Raw genomic sequence first — 20,299 nt, forward strand, 5'->3', positions numbered from 1 at the left:
TGGTCTTATAGGCTTTAGCTACTTGAAGGCTCAGCTTTTCCCTGGGCTTCCTACTACTTCCTGTCCCAGTGTCTCAGTTCATTCTTCCTCTTATTTAAACATTTATCTTTCATCACCACCCACTGAAATCACAACTCTACTGAAGTATCACATCTTCCCAAAAACTTTCCCAGTGTACTTTTTTGTTAGTATTTTTTTGTGTTCAGTTTTCCCTTGAGTTTCAGCATTTGTCACAGTCTGTCTTGTGTTCAGTTTTATACACATTCTCCTCAGCCTTCCTTTAAAACAGCTATTTTGCCAGTAACACTTAGGTATCTTTTTGAGAATTTCTGCTAACTTTATATCATTATTTTATATCATTATTTTTCTTAAGGAGAAAATAAAATACATATTTCCACACACTTGAGAAAGTAAAAAACTATGGTTGGATGTTATACATATAGGGTAACTTAGGAAGTTTTTGAATTTGTTAGATGGAGTGTGTGTGTTTGAAAATAATTAGCAATCAGAATTAAAAATACAACTCTTTGTGACTACTTGACTCAGATAAGATGCATAGCTCCATGGATGAATTTATGTCTGAAAAATGACAAGTTCTGTTAAGTTACGGTTACTCTAGAGCCATATAGACCTAAGAATCAGTGCTTTCCCTGAGCCAGGTGTAATTGCTTCTTAGTATTATCTGTCAGTGGTATCTGTTCAAATCTAAAGGGCATAGAATTAATAGACATAGGGAAATAGGCTGCCAGGAAAGGCGTGTGCCATGTGAGGAGGCTATGAGTAAGGGAGGACTCTGGATAGCTAAGTAAGGTTTTCATCCCATAAGCAGTGCTACCAAGGATAGCTGATTTTGTGTTCAGATGTGAAATTAAAATATGTTGAAAACACACAGCTTGAGATTGGAAACTACCAGCATGATTATGTCTGAGTGATTTCACTGATGAACACATTGCTGTCAAGGTTCATTTGTGCACACAGGGTTTTGGATTTGATTTTAATTTGATAGTGCTACTGTTGGTTCTAGGACAGAGAGCAGTACGACATATCCTGACAACTAAATCTAAGAAAACAGTGTTAAATTCCTAAATAAGTTGAGGTCCCATTCTAGACTCGATTGCTAGCAAAATGTGCTCCTTGAGTCAGTGTTGTGGCCACAGTTTCCTTGTCACTGCTTTGTAATAAAAGACATAAATTCAGAGTAGTATTTCGAGTTTTGTAGTCATCCATCATAGCCACAGCATTGTTGTTGTGTTTTATAAAAGTAACAGAAGCTAAGTAAAGTGGCTCACACCTGTAATCCCAGCAACTTGGGAGGTAGAGATGAAGGGATTGAGTTTTGAGGCCAGTCCAAGCATAAAAGTTCAGTGACTGTGTGCAGTGATGCCCACCTGTCATCTCCACTGATATGAGAAAGCACAGTAGGGGGACTGAAGCCCAGGTCAGCGCCGGCCTAACTCAAGGCCCTGCCTTGAATATTAACTACCACAGAAAAGTGCTGGGTGTGGCTGGAGTGATTGAGCAAGTGTTAGGTCCTAAATTCAATCCCAGAACCACCCCCACCCTCAAAAAAGTAACAAATGGGAAAAAAATTAAAACAAGCTGGGCGCTGGTGGCTCATGCCTGTAATCCTAGCTACTCAGGAGGCTGAGATCTGAGGATCGCGGTTCAAAGCCAGCCCGGGCAAGAAAGTCTGTGAGACTCCTATCTCCAATAAACCACCAGAAAACCGGAAGTGGCGCTATAGCTCAAGTGGTAGAGCGCTCGCCTTGAGCTGAAGAGCTGAGGGACAGCGCCCAGGCCCAGAGTTCAAGCCCCACGACCGACCAAAAAAAAAAAAATTAAAACAATATTTTTAGAAGTCCTCATTGCTTGAGAGCACCCTTCTTGTTCAGTTCATCTCATGAGGGAGCATCTTGGAGCTGACAGATGTTGTATGCTTGTAGGTTCCACAACTCCATACCATCAAGCTGTCTTGAAGGCCCTGACTAGTAAACATGTTCTCTTCATTGCTAACCCTCCACTCCTCTTCCTTGAGAAGGGGGTAATCACTATGGTATATTTATTTATTTTGTTTATCTCCCACTGTAATAGGGCTAATAGTAAGAATTACTTCTTCAGGTAACTTACCATCCTCTCTGAAGACTTCTAAAATATTGGAACACTTAAAAGAAGACAGCTCAGAAGCTTCCAGTCAAGAAGAAGGTAAATGCAGATCTCACTAGAATAAGACATTCTGTTGGATGTTGTTACAGGGATGGAGCAGATCAGATTATGGTTATAGAGATTATATCGTGTATAAAAATTTCAAGTGAATAGCAACTTATTTGTAAAATGTTAAGTCTAAACTTGTAAATGTTATTCTGAGAGAGAGAAAGCTTTCTTTAACAAGGCAGAATATGACCATACAGTCTACTGATCTTAAATAAATTATGTATGACAAAAAAAACCATATAATTAGAAGGCAATCCACAGACCAAGAGAAGGTATTTAAAGGATATGAGGCAAAAGACATAAATAGGAAATATATGGCAAGTGCACTCTCATTAGAATTTGAGAAAATGCAATGAGAACAGTGAAACATCACTTTACATTCATCAGATTGGCCTTATCAAGCCTAGGAAGCAAGGGGAACTCAAGCGCTGTGGATGGCACATGCGGTGAAGTTGGAGAGAATTTTATGCTGCTACCCAGTGATTTTACTTCTGTGAAACTTGCTGCACTTGTGCTCAGGGAGAAGTGGAGAGAGGTACTCAAGGCAACCTTGTTTGTAAGAGCAAATACCAGGAAAATGACTGAATATTTCAAATGTTAGTAAATACAAATAAATCATGATATATTAATCCTTGGTGGAGTTAAGGAGCATTTGTAGTATATTTAAACATGCACACCAATATATGTATTTATGAATACATAGATATATGTGGGTAGTTCAGATAAAGCTTTCACCTAGGTCTGGTGGTCCACAACTATAATCCCAATCTTTCAGGAGGCAAATGCGACAGGTTTGTTTTATTTGGAGTAGGGGGTGGGCAAGACGACTTTTTTCTTTTAGTGGCAAAACTGGAGCTTGAAATCAGAGCTTTCCACTTGCTAGACAGATACTCTACTGATTGAGTCTCGCCCAAACCTTTTGCTTTTAGTTAATTTCTGAGATATGGTCTTATGCTTAGACCACATCCTCCTACCTCTGCCTCCCCAGTAGCTGTGATCACAGGTGTATTCCACCATACCCAGCAAGATTTTCCTAATGCTGAGCAGGGTCAATATGCTATTAGGTGAAACAATTTGAAAGGATATTTAAGGTAATTTAGGAGCTCAGTATGTCTTTGAAAAGTTGCTTCTTTAAAATATCTTTTGTGTTAGGAAATGTATACAAGTGCTCTAGCCATCATCTCTACTGTTTGTATTGGTAGCACTATCCTTTTAGACATTAGCTGGGGCATGTAGGACGATAATTGAATGACTTTTTCTCCTACTCTAGATGTGTTACAACACACCATCATTCACAAGAAGCATACTGGGAAGAGTCCTGTTGTGAAGTAGGTATCTGATTCCTAAAACATAAATGTCTTTGTACACATCCAAGCAATTAAAACATATTTGACAATAGTTTGCCATTTGTTTTCTATTTGTCTGGCCCATTCTGTGTGTCCATTTGTCTCCTTTCTTGTGGTCTTTTAGGTTGCTATTTTTTGTGTTTTTCTCTTGTTTAGCCTTGGGAGGGAGGAGGGGGAGGGAGGCAAGGTATTCTCTTTTTACTCAGGCTGTTCTGGGCCTCAATCTTTCCTATTATGACAGACATGCACTACAGTGCCTAGCTATTGCTTGAGACATGATCTTTTTGCCCAGGCTGGCCTTGAACCACAATCCTCTCAAGTCTCCGCCTAGGATTATAGGCATGTGCCCAGCCAATAAAGCTATGAAATATTTGCCTATTTATCTCTCATATTTTTTCCTTAAGCCTATCACATGATATTCAAATAAGACAAATACTAAATCTAAGACAAACTGAAGAATTTACTATAGCTTCCTCATTTCAATGATACAACAGGTTAATTATTGAAGGCAGCTCTTTCACATGGTCATAAACTTCTTTTTTTGATAGCAGTGTTGGTACGAGCTGTTCTCCACTGGATGGGCTTACCCTGCAGTACTCCGAACAGAATGGAATTGTGGATTGGAGGAAACAAAGCTGTGCCACCATCCAGCACCCAGAGCACTGTGTGACCTTAGCTGACCAGGTATGGGGCTGGGGCTCCTTAGTGCCATATAAAGAATTGCTGCTTCCTCTGTTTTCTTTTTTTAAAATGAGGATTTCTGTAAGCATTCAGTTAGTATATCTGAGAAGAAGGAAGAGTGACATACCTATAGCAAAACCCAGTCACTTGATACACTCTATGTTGGATGTTGTCCTGATACTTTCTAATCTAAAGACATCAAGTGGATGCCTGAAAATGTGGATGTTACTGAATCCCATATAGTGTGCATGTTGTTGTTCTTTTCTTCCTTTTTTTTTTTTTTTGTTGTTGTTGTTGTTGGTCATGGGCTTGAGTTCTGGGCCTGAGTGCTGTCCTTGAGCTCTTTAGCTCAAGGTGAGCACTCTGCCACTTGAGCCACAGTGCCACTTCTGGTTTTCTGGTGGTTAATTGGAGATAAGAGTCTCACAGGCATTGCTGCCCAGGCTGTCTTCAAACTTCGATCTTCAGGTCTCAGCCTCCTGAGTACCTAGGATTATAGGCATGAGCCCTCCGGTGCTTGGCCTGTTGTTGTCTTTTCTATACACTCCTGTGAGAAGTTTCAATTTGTTGTTAGGCACAGTAAGATTTAAAGACTAACAGTAAATAAATTGGAATAATAACAATATATAGTAAATAAATGTTCATGAATATGGCTATTCTGCTGTCATGAGTGCTAGCGAGGTGGTGGTGAAATTTCATCATGCTATTCAAAGGAACAACTTAAAACTTGGGAAATGTTTATTTCTATATGTTTCTGTGAATATATACATATTTTTTTTACCATAGTTGATATAGAAAGCAAAACTGTAAAAAGGTACTGCTGTATTCAGAAAACAGTAGAGAGCTCCACCTTAAAAGAAACTTGAATTTTAATCATGATTATTAATAAGTATTGTCCCACATATGTAAATTTTAGGGATTCTGGTGAGTGACTTCAAAAATAGGTTAGAAATGGAGATTTGTTATAATGTACGATGGGGAAAGATATTCTTCGTCTTAGTGTTTGATATTAGAACAAAAGACATTTATAGCAGTATGGTTTAACTTTGGTCTAACTTGTATTTTTATTTCTACTAGCATTCTGCTGATAAACGGAATTTATCTTCAGTAAATAAGAAGAAAGGAAAGCCACAAGTAGAAAAGTAGGTTCAATTTAATGTTTCTAGTAATAGAAATTCAGAAGGAAAAACTGCATATAGCATTTGACTGTGGGTTTATCTAGTTTATATAGTACAAATAGATTTTCATTAGTGACTTAATAGTATTAATTTTGGGCTTAGTGGTTTCTAGTTGGAAGTATTAGCATATGCAGTTGATAGATATGAAATGGGTTTTTTTTAGGCTAGGACCTCAAGGCTTATTATCCCTTGGTTCAATCCCCCCTCCCAAAAGGGGGAAGCAAAGAACTCTGAGACCTATGTACTGAATCATGAATGTTGTATTTAAGATGTCCATAAAAATATGTACAGTACTTATTACTGTATTTGATAGAAAACCTTATAAAGTGTTGGTAATGTTTACATTTGGTTTAGGGAGAAAATAAAGAAAACTGACAACAGACTGAATAGTAGAATAAATGGTATTAGACTCTCCACTCCTCAGCATGCCCATGGTGGTGGTGTAAAAGGTGAGTTCCTTTCAAATACCCATTCCCCAGGCATACTTACTTTAAACCTGATTCTTACTGGTATTAGTAGGTATTGAGCTATTGTGTCATATCCTGGTATAATTTTACCTTGCATTAATGTGTATGCAATCCAATCAAACTATTCTGAAATTAATAAAGTTAAACTTAAGGACTATAAGTCAGCCATGGAGGTAGACATTTCCTTCACCTCCTCCGTGCCAGTAGTCACCCAGCTTGTTTCCTTCTCTGACCCATTCCTACTCAGAGACCCAAGGCCATGGATCTCTTCTCCGAAGCTCTGTAGGCTACCCTCAGGGTGGTCTGGACGTGTTCTTCTAGGTCTCATCTCTCAGAATTGTTGACTTTTTCATCAGTAGCTTTCTTTTGTGGGGCTTTAGGCGGGGTACTTAGATTTTTGTTATAATAGAGTTTTTTGTAGTATCCATTTGCCCACTATTATTTCAAGGTCTCTTAGGCTCATTTTTAGGCTCATGGTTCATTTGAAGTGATACACCCTTTCTGCTAGTTCATTGATTACTTTTCTGGGTTTGTTTGGTATTTTGTTTTGTTTTGGTTTTGGTCTTTACTGTTGATAGAGAAGACAGAAAAAAAAATGAGAATAGAAGTACACAAACTTCTGGGGAATATTTATTTGGTCTGTGTATGCTCCTAACATAGGCATTAGCTGGTCTCATGAATCATAATTTTTAAAATTTAAATCTTACAGTAATATTAGTACAATCACTTGTGATGTAATATAAATCACCAGAATATATTTCTTAAATGGGGCCTATTTTTTAACTCAGCATTGTATAGAGAGATTGAATAATTTGTGAAAGAAAAATGGTCACATTCTGATTAAACTCATCTAGCCAACTCATTGGATCAGCTCATAGGAGTAAAAATGACATGAAAAATCCCATCCTGTCTATACTAGGATCCAGTCCCAGCAGCATATTGTCATGCTTTACTGGTGCTGTGATTCCTTGTGTGAAAAGCAAGAGGAAAAGGCTAATAACTCTATGCATGGTTAAAAGTCTGGGTTGATGACTAGATTCACTGTCTGCCCAGATTCCATCTCAGCAGGGCCCTCTTGGCTCCTTTTCTTTACAGCTACTACATTTGTCTTCAGAGAACATTCTTAATTGGTCAATCTCCTGATGAGATTCCTGTCAAGCACACCTCACCCCTCACAGGACCAGCTGCCTCTTGTTTCATATCTTTGTAACTCCTTTTCTCCGAAGGCATTTGCAGCCATTCTTACCATAGCTTCCTATTTCCAAAGGATTAGCACCGGGCCTTTGATCAGAGACAGCAGTGGACTTGGCTTTTGTGTACCTTGTTCATTGTAGGATTATATGTAAAAACGTATGAATAGTATTTCAATAGTACTAAGTCCTGTGCTATTCACTAACTTAGTTTTTTCTCCTTAATATATATGAAAATATATATTTCACAGTTTATTAAACTTTATAACCTTCCAAGATCATTTGTAACGGGAACTTTGTAATATCCCATGCTCCAATTCTTTTCTCTTCATCTGTTTTTAAACTTGTGGCCTTACTTCTTATGGCTAATGTTATAGCACTTGAGCCATACTTCTAGTTCTGGATTTTTGCTGGTTAATTGGAGATAAGAATATTGTGGCTTGTCTGCCTAAGCTGGCTTTGAACAGTGATTCTTAGATCTAGCATTCTGAATAGCTAAGCCTGTAGGCAAGAGCCCACTAGCACCTGGTTCCTTTTATCTCTTTAATTTTCAAGTTTTATAATAATTACTTTAGGATTTTGAATAAGCCAAACCTTATTTTATTTTGTTACTGATTGATATGTGTTTATATTTATGGAGTATGATTGAATAGAAGCTATATGCAACAACTTGTCTCATTCGTGTCTGTAATTTAGAAATGTGGCCAAATTCAACTTAAAAATTAACTCTATTAATTTCCCTTTGAAATATTAAAGTACCCTACCAAGAAGTTATTACCTTTAAGTGCTTAGTAAACTTGGGGTACATTTAAAGTTCTCTTTTTCCTTATGAAACAGCGACTCTATGTTGGAGCAGAAAGTATTATGCCCTGGTTAGAAGGTTTAGATATTGAATATATATTTATTATTTAGGATTTTGGGGGAGGGGTCAGTTGTGGGGCTTGAACTCTGGGCCTGGGCACTGTCCCTGCACTCTTCTGCTCAAGGTGAGTGCTCTACCGCAGCCACAGCGCCACTTCCAGTTTTCTAGTGGGTTTTATTGGAGATAAGAGTCTCACAGACTTTCGTGCCCGGGCTGGCTTTGAACTGCGATCCTCAGATCTCAGCCTCCTGAATAGCAAGGATTACAGGCGTGAGTCACTGTCACCCAGCTTATTTAGGATTTTTTAATGTATTATTTTAGCCAGATGCCAGTGCTCATGCCTGTAATCCTAGCTACTCAGGAGGCTGAGATCTGAGGATAAAGGTTCAAAACCACCCTGGGAAGGAAAGTCTATGAGTCTCTTATCTCCAATAAACTACTCAGAAAAAGCCGGAAGTGGTACTGTGGCTCAAGTGATAGAGCTCTAGCCTTCAGTACAGAGAGGCTCAGGGATAGCACCCAGGCTCTGAATTCAAGCCCCAGAACCAGTAAAAATAAATAAAGAAAAAAAGAAAGATATATATATATATATATATATTATAATAATAAAAACAATAATATATTATTTTAAGCTGGGCAACAGTGGCTCACATCTGTAATCCTAGATAATCAGCACACTGAGACCTAAGGATCATGAGTCTAAGCCAGCACAGGAAAGTCTGTGAGACTCTTTATTTCCAATTAACCACCAAAAAGCCAGACGTGGAAATGAATCTCAAGTGGTAGAGCACTAGTCTTGAGCACAAAAGCCAGGAATAGCACCAGACCCTGAGTTCAAACCATAGGACTGGCACATGTGTACACGCACACGCGCACACACACACACCAGTTGTTTTAAATGTTAACCTATTTTGGATAATAATACATTCATGTAGCTCAACAATCTACAAAACAGAAAAGGGAACAAAGTAAAGATCCGTAAGTGCCTTCATTCACTGTGTTTTCTAACTTTTTTATGTCTTAGATTAGGCCCATTGATCCTCTTCTGTAAGGCAGAGGAAGTAGGATTACAGGTTTGAGGACAGCCTGGGCCTTTCCCAAAAACTCAGGTCTCTGCTGTGTGCATTACCACGCAGAGATCTCTAAGATTACTCTTTACTTACTGGGTGTGAACAGCTCACACCTATAATCCCTAGCTACTCCAAAAGCAGAGATACAGATGGGGTTTGAGATCAGCCTAGGCAAAAAAGTCTGCAAGACTGTCTCCAGAACAATCAGTAAAAAGCCAGGCTGAAAAACTAGGCGCTGGTGTCTCATACCTATAATCCTAGCTTCCTAATTAGGAGGCTGAGATCTGAGAATCACAGTTTGAAGCCAGTTTAAGTGGTTTGAAAGCAGTCTGGGGAAGAAGGTCTATAGACTCTTACCCCCAATTAACCACCAAAAAGCCAGAAGAATGTGGGGGCGGGGCGCTCAAATAATAGAGTATTAGCCTTGAGCACAAAAGTTCTGGGACCATGCCTAGGCACTGGGTTCAAGCCCAGGAGTAGCGTGTGTGTGCGTGCATGTGTGCACGTGTGCGCGCACACACATATGCGCACACACACACACACAAAATAAACCACAAGGCTGAAGTAAAATGGTGGAAAGCCAGCTGAACAAGCTAAGCAAGCCCAGACTCTAAGGTTAAACTCTGGGAATGGCCAAAAAAATATTTATTAATTATTTTAGTTTTATCATAGCATCTCTTCCTTCACCCCACTCTTGGTGACACCAAAACATTTGAAGGGAAATGAGTTGGTTGGCCTCCCAGTGTCTTCTACAAGATTTACAATGCTATAAAGTTACCCAATTTTTATTAATAATCCAGATGATAAATGTGGACCTATTACCTAATTAAATGGTTCTTAACTCTGTAACAAACTCAGCTTTCCATAATTAGTAGCAAGAATTTTTATAGGGAGCCAGGCAGTGATGGCTCACGTAATTCTAGCTTCTTAGGAGGCTGAGAGCTGAGGATTGAAGTTTGAAGCCAGCCTGGGCAGGAAAGCCTGTGAGACTCTTAAACTACTGAGAAAAGGCTGAAAGTTGTGCTGTGGCTCAAGTGGTAGAGCTCTCTAGCCTTGAGCAGAAGCAGCTCAGGGATAGCACCCAGGCCCTAAGTTGAAGCCCCAGGACCATCCAACCTCTTCCCCCCAAAAAAAGATAGGAATAAGGACTTATAAGTCACTATTGAGATATGATTAAAAATATCTATTTGTGTCTCTCAAAGACAGTTATGGCATAATCGTTGGCATAATTTTGTCATTCTCACCTTCCACAGCTTCTGCCTCTATATACAGGAGCATGTAATTTCATATCATAAAAGTTTCCAAGGTCTGAACAGTTCTGAAGCACTTCATCAAAAAGATAATTCTAGTGTAGATTTAGATTTATATGTTTAGTTCCGTGAAAACTTCAGTTTAATGTATAGCATTATGGTAATTAAAATACTAGCTAGAACCGTGTAAAAATTGTTTTATAAATTAAGCTACATGTGGGGGGAAATAGCTGTTTGGGCTGTTCATTTTGTTAAATGCTGGCAGTTTTTAAAGGTGTATTTTCATGAGTGTGGTTTAATGCTAAGCTATCTGACCAGTATGACACATTGGAATGTTTTGGCCTATACCCCTTTCTTTAGGCATATTGTATCTAGTAATTCAGAGCCTGTCCTGTGAAAGTATATTCAAGATTGCTTTTTTATAAGTTTCCATGTCATATAAACTCCTCTACCTTTTTTCTCATTTCTCATTAGGTTTGTGCAATGTTGCATTCCTTAAAATCCTACCCCAAAAGACCTAGAAACATCTGCATTCTTAATGCCTTTATTTTTCTTCAGTATTCATGAGTATGCAAAAAAATTGAATATTCAATAATGAGTGTTTATTCTCTTTTTAAAAATTATCTTTTAGTAGTTGTACAAAAGAGTTTCCGTTCAACAAATCAGTTTATAAGTATGGTGCATATTGATCAGTGTCACCCCTTCCTTCATTCTCCCTCATCCCTCAAGTTACCTCGTTAGCCTTAGGCTTCTTTAAGTATGAATTTGTTACAAACTTACCCCTTCAGAAGACACAGGTTAGTCATCTGAATTGTTCTTTGCACAGGTCATCTCTTTTCTCTGACATATATTTTGCCCAAGTAATTAATAATCATTATATTTTATTGTTTCTGCCAAGTTGCCATAGAAATTATTCACTCATCTGTAAATATTGAGAACCCCTTAGAACTACAAAATGGAGATTTATAATAAAGACACATGTGTGTCTTTGCTTTAAGACAGAAGCTCTGCTACTTACTAGTCTTTCATAAATAAATAGTTCTGGGCCAGTGTATGAATTTTCAATACCAGACATACCAATAATTAGTCTCTCCTTATGTGCCCAAAACAGATTTAGCTAATTGGTTAACACAGGTTCTACACTCGCCTGCACCCCATCTTGGTATAGGATTGACCCTTGGACAGAAATTAAGGGACTGTCCAGTCTCGTAGATAAGAAGTATTTTATTCTTTTGAATTCACTGGCTTAGTAGTTACGTGAATTGTCTTTTTGCAATACTATTCTATTCTTGAAAGATGTTTTCAACAAGCAATTGAGGATTTAGTATATCTAAACTTAGTAGCTCAAAGTAATACTGCACAGACCCAACAAAGAAACCTTAATGCTTAAAGTCAGTAAGATTGACTTCTTGTTTTGTGCATTTAAGAATGTCTTTATCAATTACTTTGAGTTAGAATTGCTATTTAGTCATGAATTTTCACCTAAATCTAAAGTTATTTAAGGTTTATAGGAAAACTGAAAAAAGTATTTGTAGCTAAACTCACTTCTAATAGTTCACTTGGAAATTAATTGAACTTCTTAACATGATTTTTTTTTAAATAGAGTTGTTATTTTTAGATGTGAATTTGGACATTGGATCTGGACATGACACATGTGGAGAAACATCTTCAGAGAGTTACAGTTCTCCATCTAGTCCACGACATGATGGAAGAGAAAGTTTTGAAAGCGAAGAAGAAAAGGACAGAGGTTTGCTTTTAGGAAGGGGTGAAGGGAAATACTGTGTTCTTTCTTAAAATCAGATCCATACAATTTTATGTTTCTATAAACGTATGTCTTATATTCGTTTTAAATTCATTACAGAAGGTATCTTAAAGACCTTGCTGTAGCAGTTTCTAGAAGTGTTGATGTTATAAACTTCTTTCACTGCATGTGAAATGAAATAGGAAGAAAATAGCATCATAAGAAAATGTAGAATTAGCATATGAGGACTATATTATGTATATTAGTAGATGCATATACATTTATACTTTTAATGTCTTCCTGATCTTTTTATCATTATGAGATCCTTTTTTTTCTAGTAGCAATATTTGTCTTACAGTCTATTTTGTCTAATGGTAATAGCCACTCCAGCTCTTAGAAGGGGTTCTAATTTTATGGTAGTTTATTTTCTATCCTTTTGTTCAAACCTCTGTGTGTGTTTAAATCTGAACTGTGTCTCTTGAAGACAATATATAATTAGATCATGGGTTTTGCATTTAGTTTTCCTATTTTTGCCATTTGAGCTGAATGTTTAGTCCCTTTACATTTAATGTAATTCCCAGTAGGATGATTTGGGAATGCGTACTGCCTAAGTGTGAGCATAGCTTTTTTGATTCTCAGTATATGGGAAAGCTTTCAAAGCTCCCTATGGACATCTCAGTCTCCACTTTCTCATTTTAAGTATTTTGATTAGCTTCTTTGGCTCCAAATGAAACCACCATCTCAGATAGCCATGTTGCTAAACACTTGCCACTGATTAGTTAGGACAAATGTCTTGTGGATAAGAGATTGTTGATCTAGTTGTGAACATGAGCTGTCAGACAGGTTCACACATTGACATTACAGGTTTGGAGAAATCCAAACTTGTAACCTTTCTAGTAACTGCTGGTACTCTTTATCATAGCTGCCATAATTAAGGGGCTGATAGTCAGCAAGACTGCTTCAGAAATGGAGAAATGGTAGGACTAGGGTAGGACAAGGTAAAAGGCCATAAGTTCCTGTTCTTAAGGATTTTTTTTCTTAAGTCCTCAGATTGCTTTGAACCTTAGTTCCTACAATTCGGAGAAAGTTGATTTGAAATTTTCCTGTGGTTCTTGTTGGTTTTAAGGATTGTTGGAGGCCTTTATTCTATCCCTCTGTAAGTGAGACCTTCTTGAAAAGGCGTATGTTGAATAAGGATGTCATTCTTTACACATGCTGACATCCTGGTCATAAGGTGTATCCAAGCTGAGAGGCATTATCAAGTGATTTCTTTTGTAGAGATCCTTAGACCATCATGTGGTTCCTTGCTGAGCAGTCTGCTTCTATATTGCCTTGTCAGAGACCTATGCAGCTATGCTGCTACTTGGAAACAATTGGAAGTCAGATTTATTTTGTAGTTACTTTGTAGCGTGCCATGACTGCCACCAGTTGTACTGTCTCAGACATTTCTGCTCTGCAGTTTACTGATGAAAGAAAATGAAGATTTTAGGAATGAAGTTATTAGGAAGCTTGAGAGAATTTTTATGCTGTACCCAGAGTAGATGTGCCCATTCTGTTTCATTGAATACTATACTTGGTTTTAAAGGATATGTGAATGGTTCTGTGATTCTTTACCTCACTCTGCAAATTTAACCTGGTTGTCAAATACTTGGATAACTTTGTAGCATCCCTCTCCTCTATCAGACAGCATGTGTTTGCAAGCCTGTGTAGAGGAACTTGCCTTTTCTCATATAATCTCAGATATTAACAAATAAGAATGAGTCTTCCTTAGGTAAAAGATTCATTTAGGCCTTTCTCAACCCATATGTGTTATGATAGAGTTGATTATTTAAAAAATTCTGAGTGCTTACTAAGATTTTAATTAAATTTCTATTTAATTGTAATTAAATTCTAAGTGCTTATTAATCTTGTTTAATGGAAAGGAGTTTTGTCTGAGACTTAATGTTTTCCAAAGGCCAGACAGAAATAAGCTCAGCCCTCTTAATATGTAGATGAGTGTAGCGTGCAGAAACCCATTTAGGACTGTTTAAAACCACAGTGCTACTTGCCTTAACTTCACACTCATAAACTTAACTGGTCATGTGAAAAATATTCTTTGGACATTATTTTTGCCCTTAATTCTGCACTGGTGGGATGATACAGATACAGTGCCTCAAAGCAGTTATTGATTCGGAGATAGTCTTTGTTTTGCAAATTTTGGTAAGAAATACCCCAAATGTTAATCTACTATGAGAATTTGCTAAAAAAGACTTCAGTTGAACTTCTTCCCTCTTCAATAAATTAAAATGGTCCATTTAATATCATTGCTGATATTAAGTAGATTCCATTCATTTTAATTTAGTCCTGTTTTAACATTTTTTAACATCTTTCAATAAATATACTTTAAATATGTAGTATACTTCAACATTTTTTCTCTTTTGTGACAGTACTGGGGCTTGAATTTAAAGACTTCTTACTTTTGCTTGACATTTTTGTTCAAGGCTAGTATTCCACTTGAGCCATACCTCCACTTCTGGCTGTTTTTCGTTTCCCTTTTGACTGGTTAGTTGGAGATGAGTCATAGATATGTTTGACCAACCTGACTTTGAATCGAAGTCCTCAGATCTCAGCCTCCTGGGTAGCTAGGATTATAGGAACGAGCCACCCGTGCCAGCTCTCAGCTCTTATTTGTGAGCCGAAAGATACGTAGATAAGCATGGCATTTAATGGTGTGGTCTCTGTACCAATCAGTGTGGTGTCTGCGTTGACCCTAAGTAAATGACTATGAATTAAACAGTGTCCACCTACTTTATAACAGAAGACTGAAATTGTTTCTGTATATAAGGGGAAGAGCAATGAACTAGTAAGACCAGTTTTCTGTCAGTTTGAATTTTGAATAAATGCAGTGCTTTCATATTTGCCCTTCTTCTTATGCCATAGATTATTTATTTTGTGACTAGTAGTAGCTTTAAATTTTCTTCACCCAATTGAAATATGTATAGTACAAATATTTATTTCATTCTTTAAAAACATGTTGTTCCCTATTTTATAGGGAGCGAATATCTATGTTTTACACTGTACCTCATATAGTTTCCAAGTAACCTGTTGTTTTGTTTTTGTGCCTGTGTCTGCGTATTTCTTAAATATGCCATAGAAAACCAGGAGTGAGAGGTCAGCCTGGGCAAGTAGGAAACATAATAGAGGGCACACTCAAACTTTAGAGTTCATTTTATACCTGAATTGCATTTCTAGCAAGAAAGACGAGGGTTCAGTTTGGGTTAATATCTATTGGGTTAATATATATAATTTTTTTTTAAGATACAGACAGCAATTCTGAGGATTCCGGAAATCCATCAACAACCAGGTTTACAAGTTATGGGTCTGTCAACCAGACTGTCACTGTCAAGCCACCTGCTCAGATTGTTTCACTAGGAAATGAGAATGGAAACATTTTAGAAGATCCCCTGAATTCACCCTTGAGCTCACCCAAGTACCCGCATATCCCTTTCATGCCAGCGCTACACTGTGTCATGCACAATGGTGCCCAGAAGCCTGAGGTGGTTATGCCTCCACCCAAGTCTGCAGAGGGCAAAACAATAGGGATGCTTGTTCCTAGTCCTGTTGCTATTTCTGCAATAAGAGAGTCTGCAAACTCAACCCCTGTTGGAATCCTGGGGCCAACAGCTTCTACGGGAGAATCAGAAAAGCACCTTGAATTGCTGGCCTCTCCGCTGCCTGTCCCGTCGGCCTTCCTTCCACACAGTAGTACTCCTGCTCTACACCTAACATTTCAGAGGCTTAAATTGCCACCACCACAGGGATCTTCTGAGAGTTGCACAGTTAATATCCCACAACAACCAGCCAGAAATCTGAGCATCGGGTCACCAAACACTGCCTTTATTCCTGTCCATAACCCAGGTAGTTTCCCAGGATCTCCTGTGGCTACCACGGACCCCATCACAAAATCTGCATCCCAAGTGGTAGGACTAAATCAAATGGTGCCTCAAATGGAGGGAAACACGGGGACAGTCCCTCAGCCTACCAATGTGAAGGTAGTTCTTCCAGCAGCTGGCCTCTCAGCCGCACAGCCACCAGCGTCCTACACCTTACCAGGCTCTCCCCTTGCTGCCAACGTGTTACCCACTCAGAATTCTAATGTGCTCAACACAGCAGCCACTTCTGCCCAGCCAGCAAGTGCAGGAATCAGTCAGGCCCAGTCCACTATCCCTCCCGCGGTCCCTACCCATACCCCAGGCCCTGCTCCAAGCCCAAGCCCTGCTTTGACACACAGTACTGCACAGAGTGACAGCACATCTTACATCAGTGCTGTGGGGAACACGAACGCTAATGGGACGATAGTGCCACCCCAGCAGATGGGCTCGGGGCCGTGCGGTTCTTGTGGTCGAAGGCGCAGCTGTGGGACCAATGGAAACCTGCAGCTAAATAGTTACTATTATCCCAATCCAATGCCTGGACCAGTGTACCGAGTCCCATCGTTCTTCACTCTGCCATCCATTTGCAATGGCAGCTACCTCAACCAAGCACATCAGAGCAATGGAAACCAACTTCCTTTTTTTCTGCCTCAGACTCCATATGCAAATGGACTAGTGCATGACCCAGTCATGGGAAGCCAAGCCAGCTATGGCATGCAACAGATGGCAGGATTTGGGAGATTCTATCCCATATATCCAGCACCTAATGTAGTTGCCAATACCAGTGGTTCGGGGCCCAAGAAGAATGGGAATGTCTCCTGTTACAATTGTGGTGTAAGCGGGCACTATGCACAGGACTGTAAGCAGTCGTCCATGGAGGCCAACCAACAAGGTAATCCCAGTAACTCCCAGAGGACTTGTTTTTGAATTCTCCTGTTCGTTTTTCCTTCCTTTGTTGATTATGTGATTCTGTCATAGAAAGATCTGTTTGTGTGTTTGTTTACAGATGTCTTCAGTGACATCATAAAGTGCAGCCAGAAAATTCTAGATTAGAGCAGGTCACACGCAGTACAAGTCACGTCAGAGGAATTCCAGTTTCCAACTAAGGAATAAACTAGAGGCTCTTTTCAAGGAATGTAAGGGGAATTGGAATTCTATGGTATAATTCTTGCTTACAGCCTTTATTTTTTTTTTTAAGCTCTGCCAAGTAAGCAGAATTCAGATACTGAAAACCAGGAAGAAAGCCAGTGATTTGGCATGCAAGGCTTAGAGTAACTCCAGCGTCCGCTGGCCTCACCTGTATGCTGTGCTAGCCTGTGTCTTCCTAAGGACTGTATAAGAAGAAAAAGTCCAAAGTGCTATTGCATTATAAAAGAAAAACAGTTAAACACTGGCTTGGAAATAAGAACTTGAACTAAGTTCACAAAGTACCAAATTCAGTGTTTTCCTCCAGCCGCTCTGATTCACTTCAATTTGGCCTTTGGTCATTTCTCCAGCTCTTAATCTGGGTGTGGGGTGGGGTGGAAGAGTAGAGTTGGGAGTGCGCTGACTTGTCATTCCTAAGGGCAGATCAAGTTTGATACAGCTTTAGTTTGAACCTAAAGCACAAGCTTGATAATACCTTTTTTTTTTTTTTAAGTAACCTATTTGCAGTTCAGAATGGTTTTAGTGCTAAACTAAAGAAGGTGCCTTCTGAAGTGTATGCCCTTCAGATGGCTTGACTGGTTTGTCATGCATGTCATTGTCAGAGGTGACTTAGCCGTTCTGTCTTTCCTGTTTTAGGCACTTACAGACTGAGATACGCACCTCCCCTCCCCCCTTCTAATGATACGTTGGATTCCGCAGACTGAACCACGTAAAGCTTGCCTGCTTAGCACACTCCGGTGTGGGATCGCGGGTGTGGAGGGGAGGCGAGGAAAGGTATTTTGTTTTTTGTCTACACATTTCTATGCAGTTGGGAGTTTTCATTTCTCTTGTACCAATGTCCAAAATAAGAAAGAATGAAATGCTTCTGAGCCTTTGGTCTCCTGGTTCAACAACAGGCTTCTCTGTATGATACACGGAACTCACACTTCCAGACGAACTATCAAAAGGAAATGTTGACGCGTGCTTTGTTTTTCACTGAATACTTGCTGTGTGCAATGTTTACTGAATCTTCAAAACTGTGTATTTGACCTTTTTTTTTTTTTTTTTACAACACTGGTAACAGTCATGGTTTTGAAAAAAGAAACTGCTTCTTCCCTTGCTTTTCTCACTTTCACCCTAAACTACACTTCTCTCCCACCCCCCTCAAAGCTCTCCCTTTTCCCTGCCTGGCCCATGGCAGGGGCACCCAGTGGTGTATTGTCCGCACCTCTGTAAACTGCTCTGCAAGTAGTCCAAGGGCAAAACGTTCAACCTTACCTTATGGGAGAAACCAAGTCCCCAAGACAGTGTGTATATACGTACAAACAGCATCCCATGAACACATACACGCAGTGCTTGTGTCCAAACGAGAACAAGGAAGAAGTCAAACCATAGGAAGCTGAAACGTGCATTTGAAATGGACAAAAAACATTTTCTTAAAAGGAAACGACTTTTCCTTCCATCATACTCCTCTAGCCTGTTGCTTCAGAGAGACAGCGTGAACACACTGGTGTGAATGTTCTCTGTGTGCTTGTGTCTGTGGCGAGAGGCGACGGCCAGTTCTACGCGTCGTCTACCATTGTGTCCTGCTCAAAGACACTACTTGAGTAAATATTTCTTCTTTTGCTGTACCAACTGTTACGGTGTTACATTGTGTTTAAAGTAAGTGTGGTTTATTGCAATCCGAACAGAAGCTATGGGTTTCCACAAAGTCAGGTATTTGTCCCCTAACCTGTCTCTCGTAGCAAAGTCACTTTTATAACCGTTTACCACTATGCTTGATTATAATGTGAAAGACTGAATTCTGAGTGTGTCGAGATGGTATTAATCATGTCAGTGTCATGTCACTAAGTTTAATGCTGCTGTTCTTAAAAAAAGAAAAAGTTTTGTTGTTGTTGTTTTTAAAAAAAGCCAATCTATGTACTTAATTGCTTCCAGGTAATTTTTGATTTCCTAAAGTGCACTGAGGTTATCTGGAAGATGGAGTGTGATTCTTGGTGACTGCTGCTCTCAACAGCAATGAACAGCTACCACGGTGTAGTCATTGTTTTAGGGGTGAGGGACCTGTTGTCCCATTCTTAAGCACGGCAGGAAAGACGCTTTGTTGTGGAGGGTTGTGCTGGTGTGTAGCGGAGGAACGTCATGCTTGGTCTTGGGTCAGAAGCCTGACATTGCTAGACAGACAGAAAAACTTGAAGACAAAAAGCAGCTCACTTGGATGCTTCTGAAGTGGCATTTCTATTTATAGCACCAATGTACATTGTGAAACTTTCAGGGTGGGGAGCTACAGGAAAGGGAAAGGGGGGAGAAGGGGCAGATGAGAGCTTTAATTTAGAAAGAAAAAATTCAAGCAAAGGAAATTATTTTGATTAAATATATTTTATTTGACCTGGGTATTTTTGGACCACATTATTAAATTGTTAAGCTGCAGTTGAGTTGCTCAGGTGAGAGTGTTGATGAGCCACGTATGCGCAAGCGCAGTGCAAGTCACTTGCCAGTTGTACTTTATGGAGCTTATTTTATGATTTAAAATACTGTACTGTACATAGGAGGTATGTTGCCTTCTCCTTATTTGTATGTTTACCATATACTTTGATATTTGAAATGTTATGTACTGGAAAGGCCACTTATATTTCTAGACAGATTGGATTTTATGCAACCTTTTTTCCTTGAATTAACAGCAATAAAAAAAATGAAAAACAGCAAAAGAATTGTTCCTTATTGTAAATTTGTAAAAAAAAAAAAAACAACACTAAAGATAGACTATCATGCATGGTAATTTTGTTTTTTTAAGATCACCCCATCTCTGTAACCTGGGCAGTAAGTCCCAACCCTGTTACTACCTGGCTATTCTTTAGTTATTACCCTGGATGGCACCTCCCATGTAGGCCGCCTGTGTGACCACAGAAAGAGAGGGGCTTTATTCTTCTGTCTGTTGAGCCCACACTGGGCCAAGTCCCCGTCATCCTGCGGCGTCGATTTCTGGCTTAGGACTTCCTTTGCCAAAAGCATAAAGAGCTCTTCATTCTTTGGTCAGCGAGGCAACTATATTGGGGGTTTAGTAATGAACATCTTTAATATCCCTGGTCTCCAGTTAAGGCCTCCAGACCATCAGTCATTTCTAAATCAATCGGTGGAGACCAGTGTGCTGTTCTTCCAGGCTCCTCCGGCAGTGCTGTCTCCCTGCCCTCCAGAAGGGCCAGGGCCAAGGGCAGTGGGCTGCTGTTGGGAGGCGTCTGTGTGGACAGTGCATTTCAGATGAGCCTA

At 39.3% G+C, this 20,299-nt stretch overlaps 1 protein-coding gene across 1 annotated transcript in view; it reads left to right on the plus strand.

The window, feature by feature from the left end:
• The window catches only part of Zcchc2 (zinc finger, CCHC domain containing 2), a 49,701-nt gene extending 29,965 nt beyond the window's left edge, over positions 1-19,736 (plus strand). Inside the window, 8 exon segments of the mRNA XM_013019017.1 lie at positions 2,119-2,202; positions 3,482-3,539; positions 4,106-4,241; positions 5,316-5,380; positions 5,771-5,865; positions 11,874-12,002; positions 15,294-16,799; positions 17,690-19,736. Of these exon segments, the coding sequence (XP_012874471.1) occupies positions 2,119-2,202; positions 3,482-3,539; positions 4,106-4,241; positions 5,316-5,380; positions 5,771-5,865; positions 11,874-12,002; positions 15,294-16,799; positions 17,690-17,757 (2,141 nt within the window). The 3' untranslated portion in view covers positions 17,758-19,736.
• The last annotated feature ends 563 nt before the right edge of the window (positions 19,737-20,299 follow it).

The sequence above is a fragment of the Dipodomys ordii genome, unplaced genomic scaffold, assembly GCF_000151885.1.
Source record: "Dipodomys ordii isolate 6190 unplaced genomic scaffold, Dord_2.0 Scaffold43, whole genome shotgun sequence".
Classification (NCBI taxonomy): Eukaryota; Metazoa; Chordata; class Mammalia; order Rodentia; family Heteromyidae; genus Dipodomys; species Dipodomys ordii.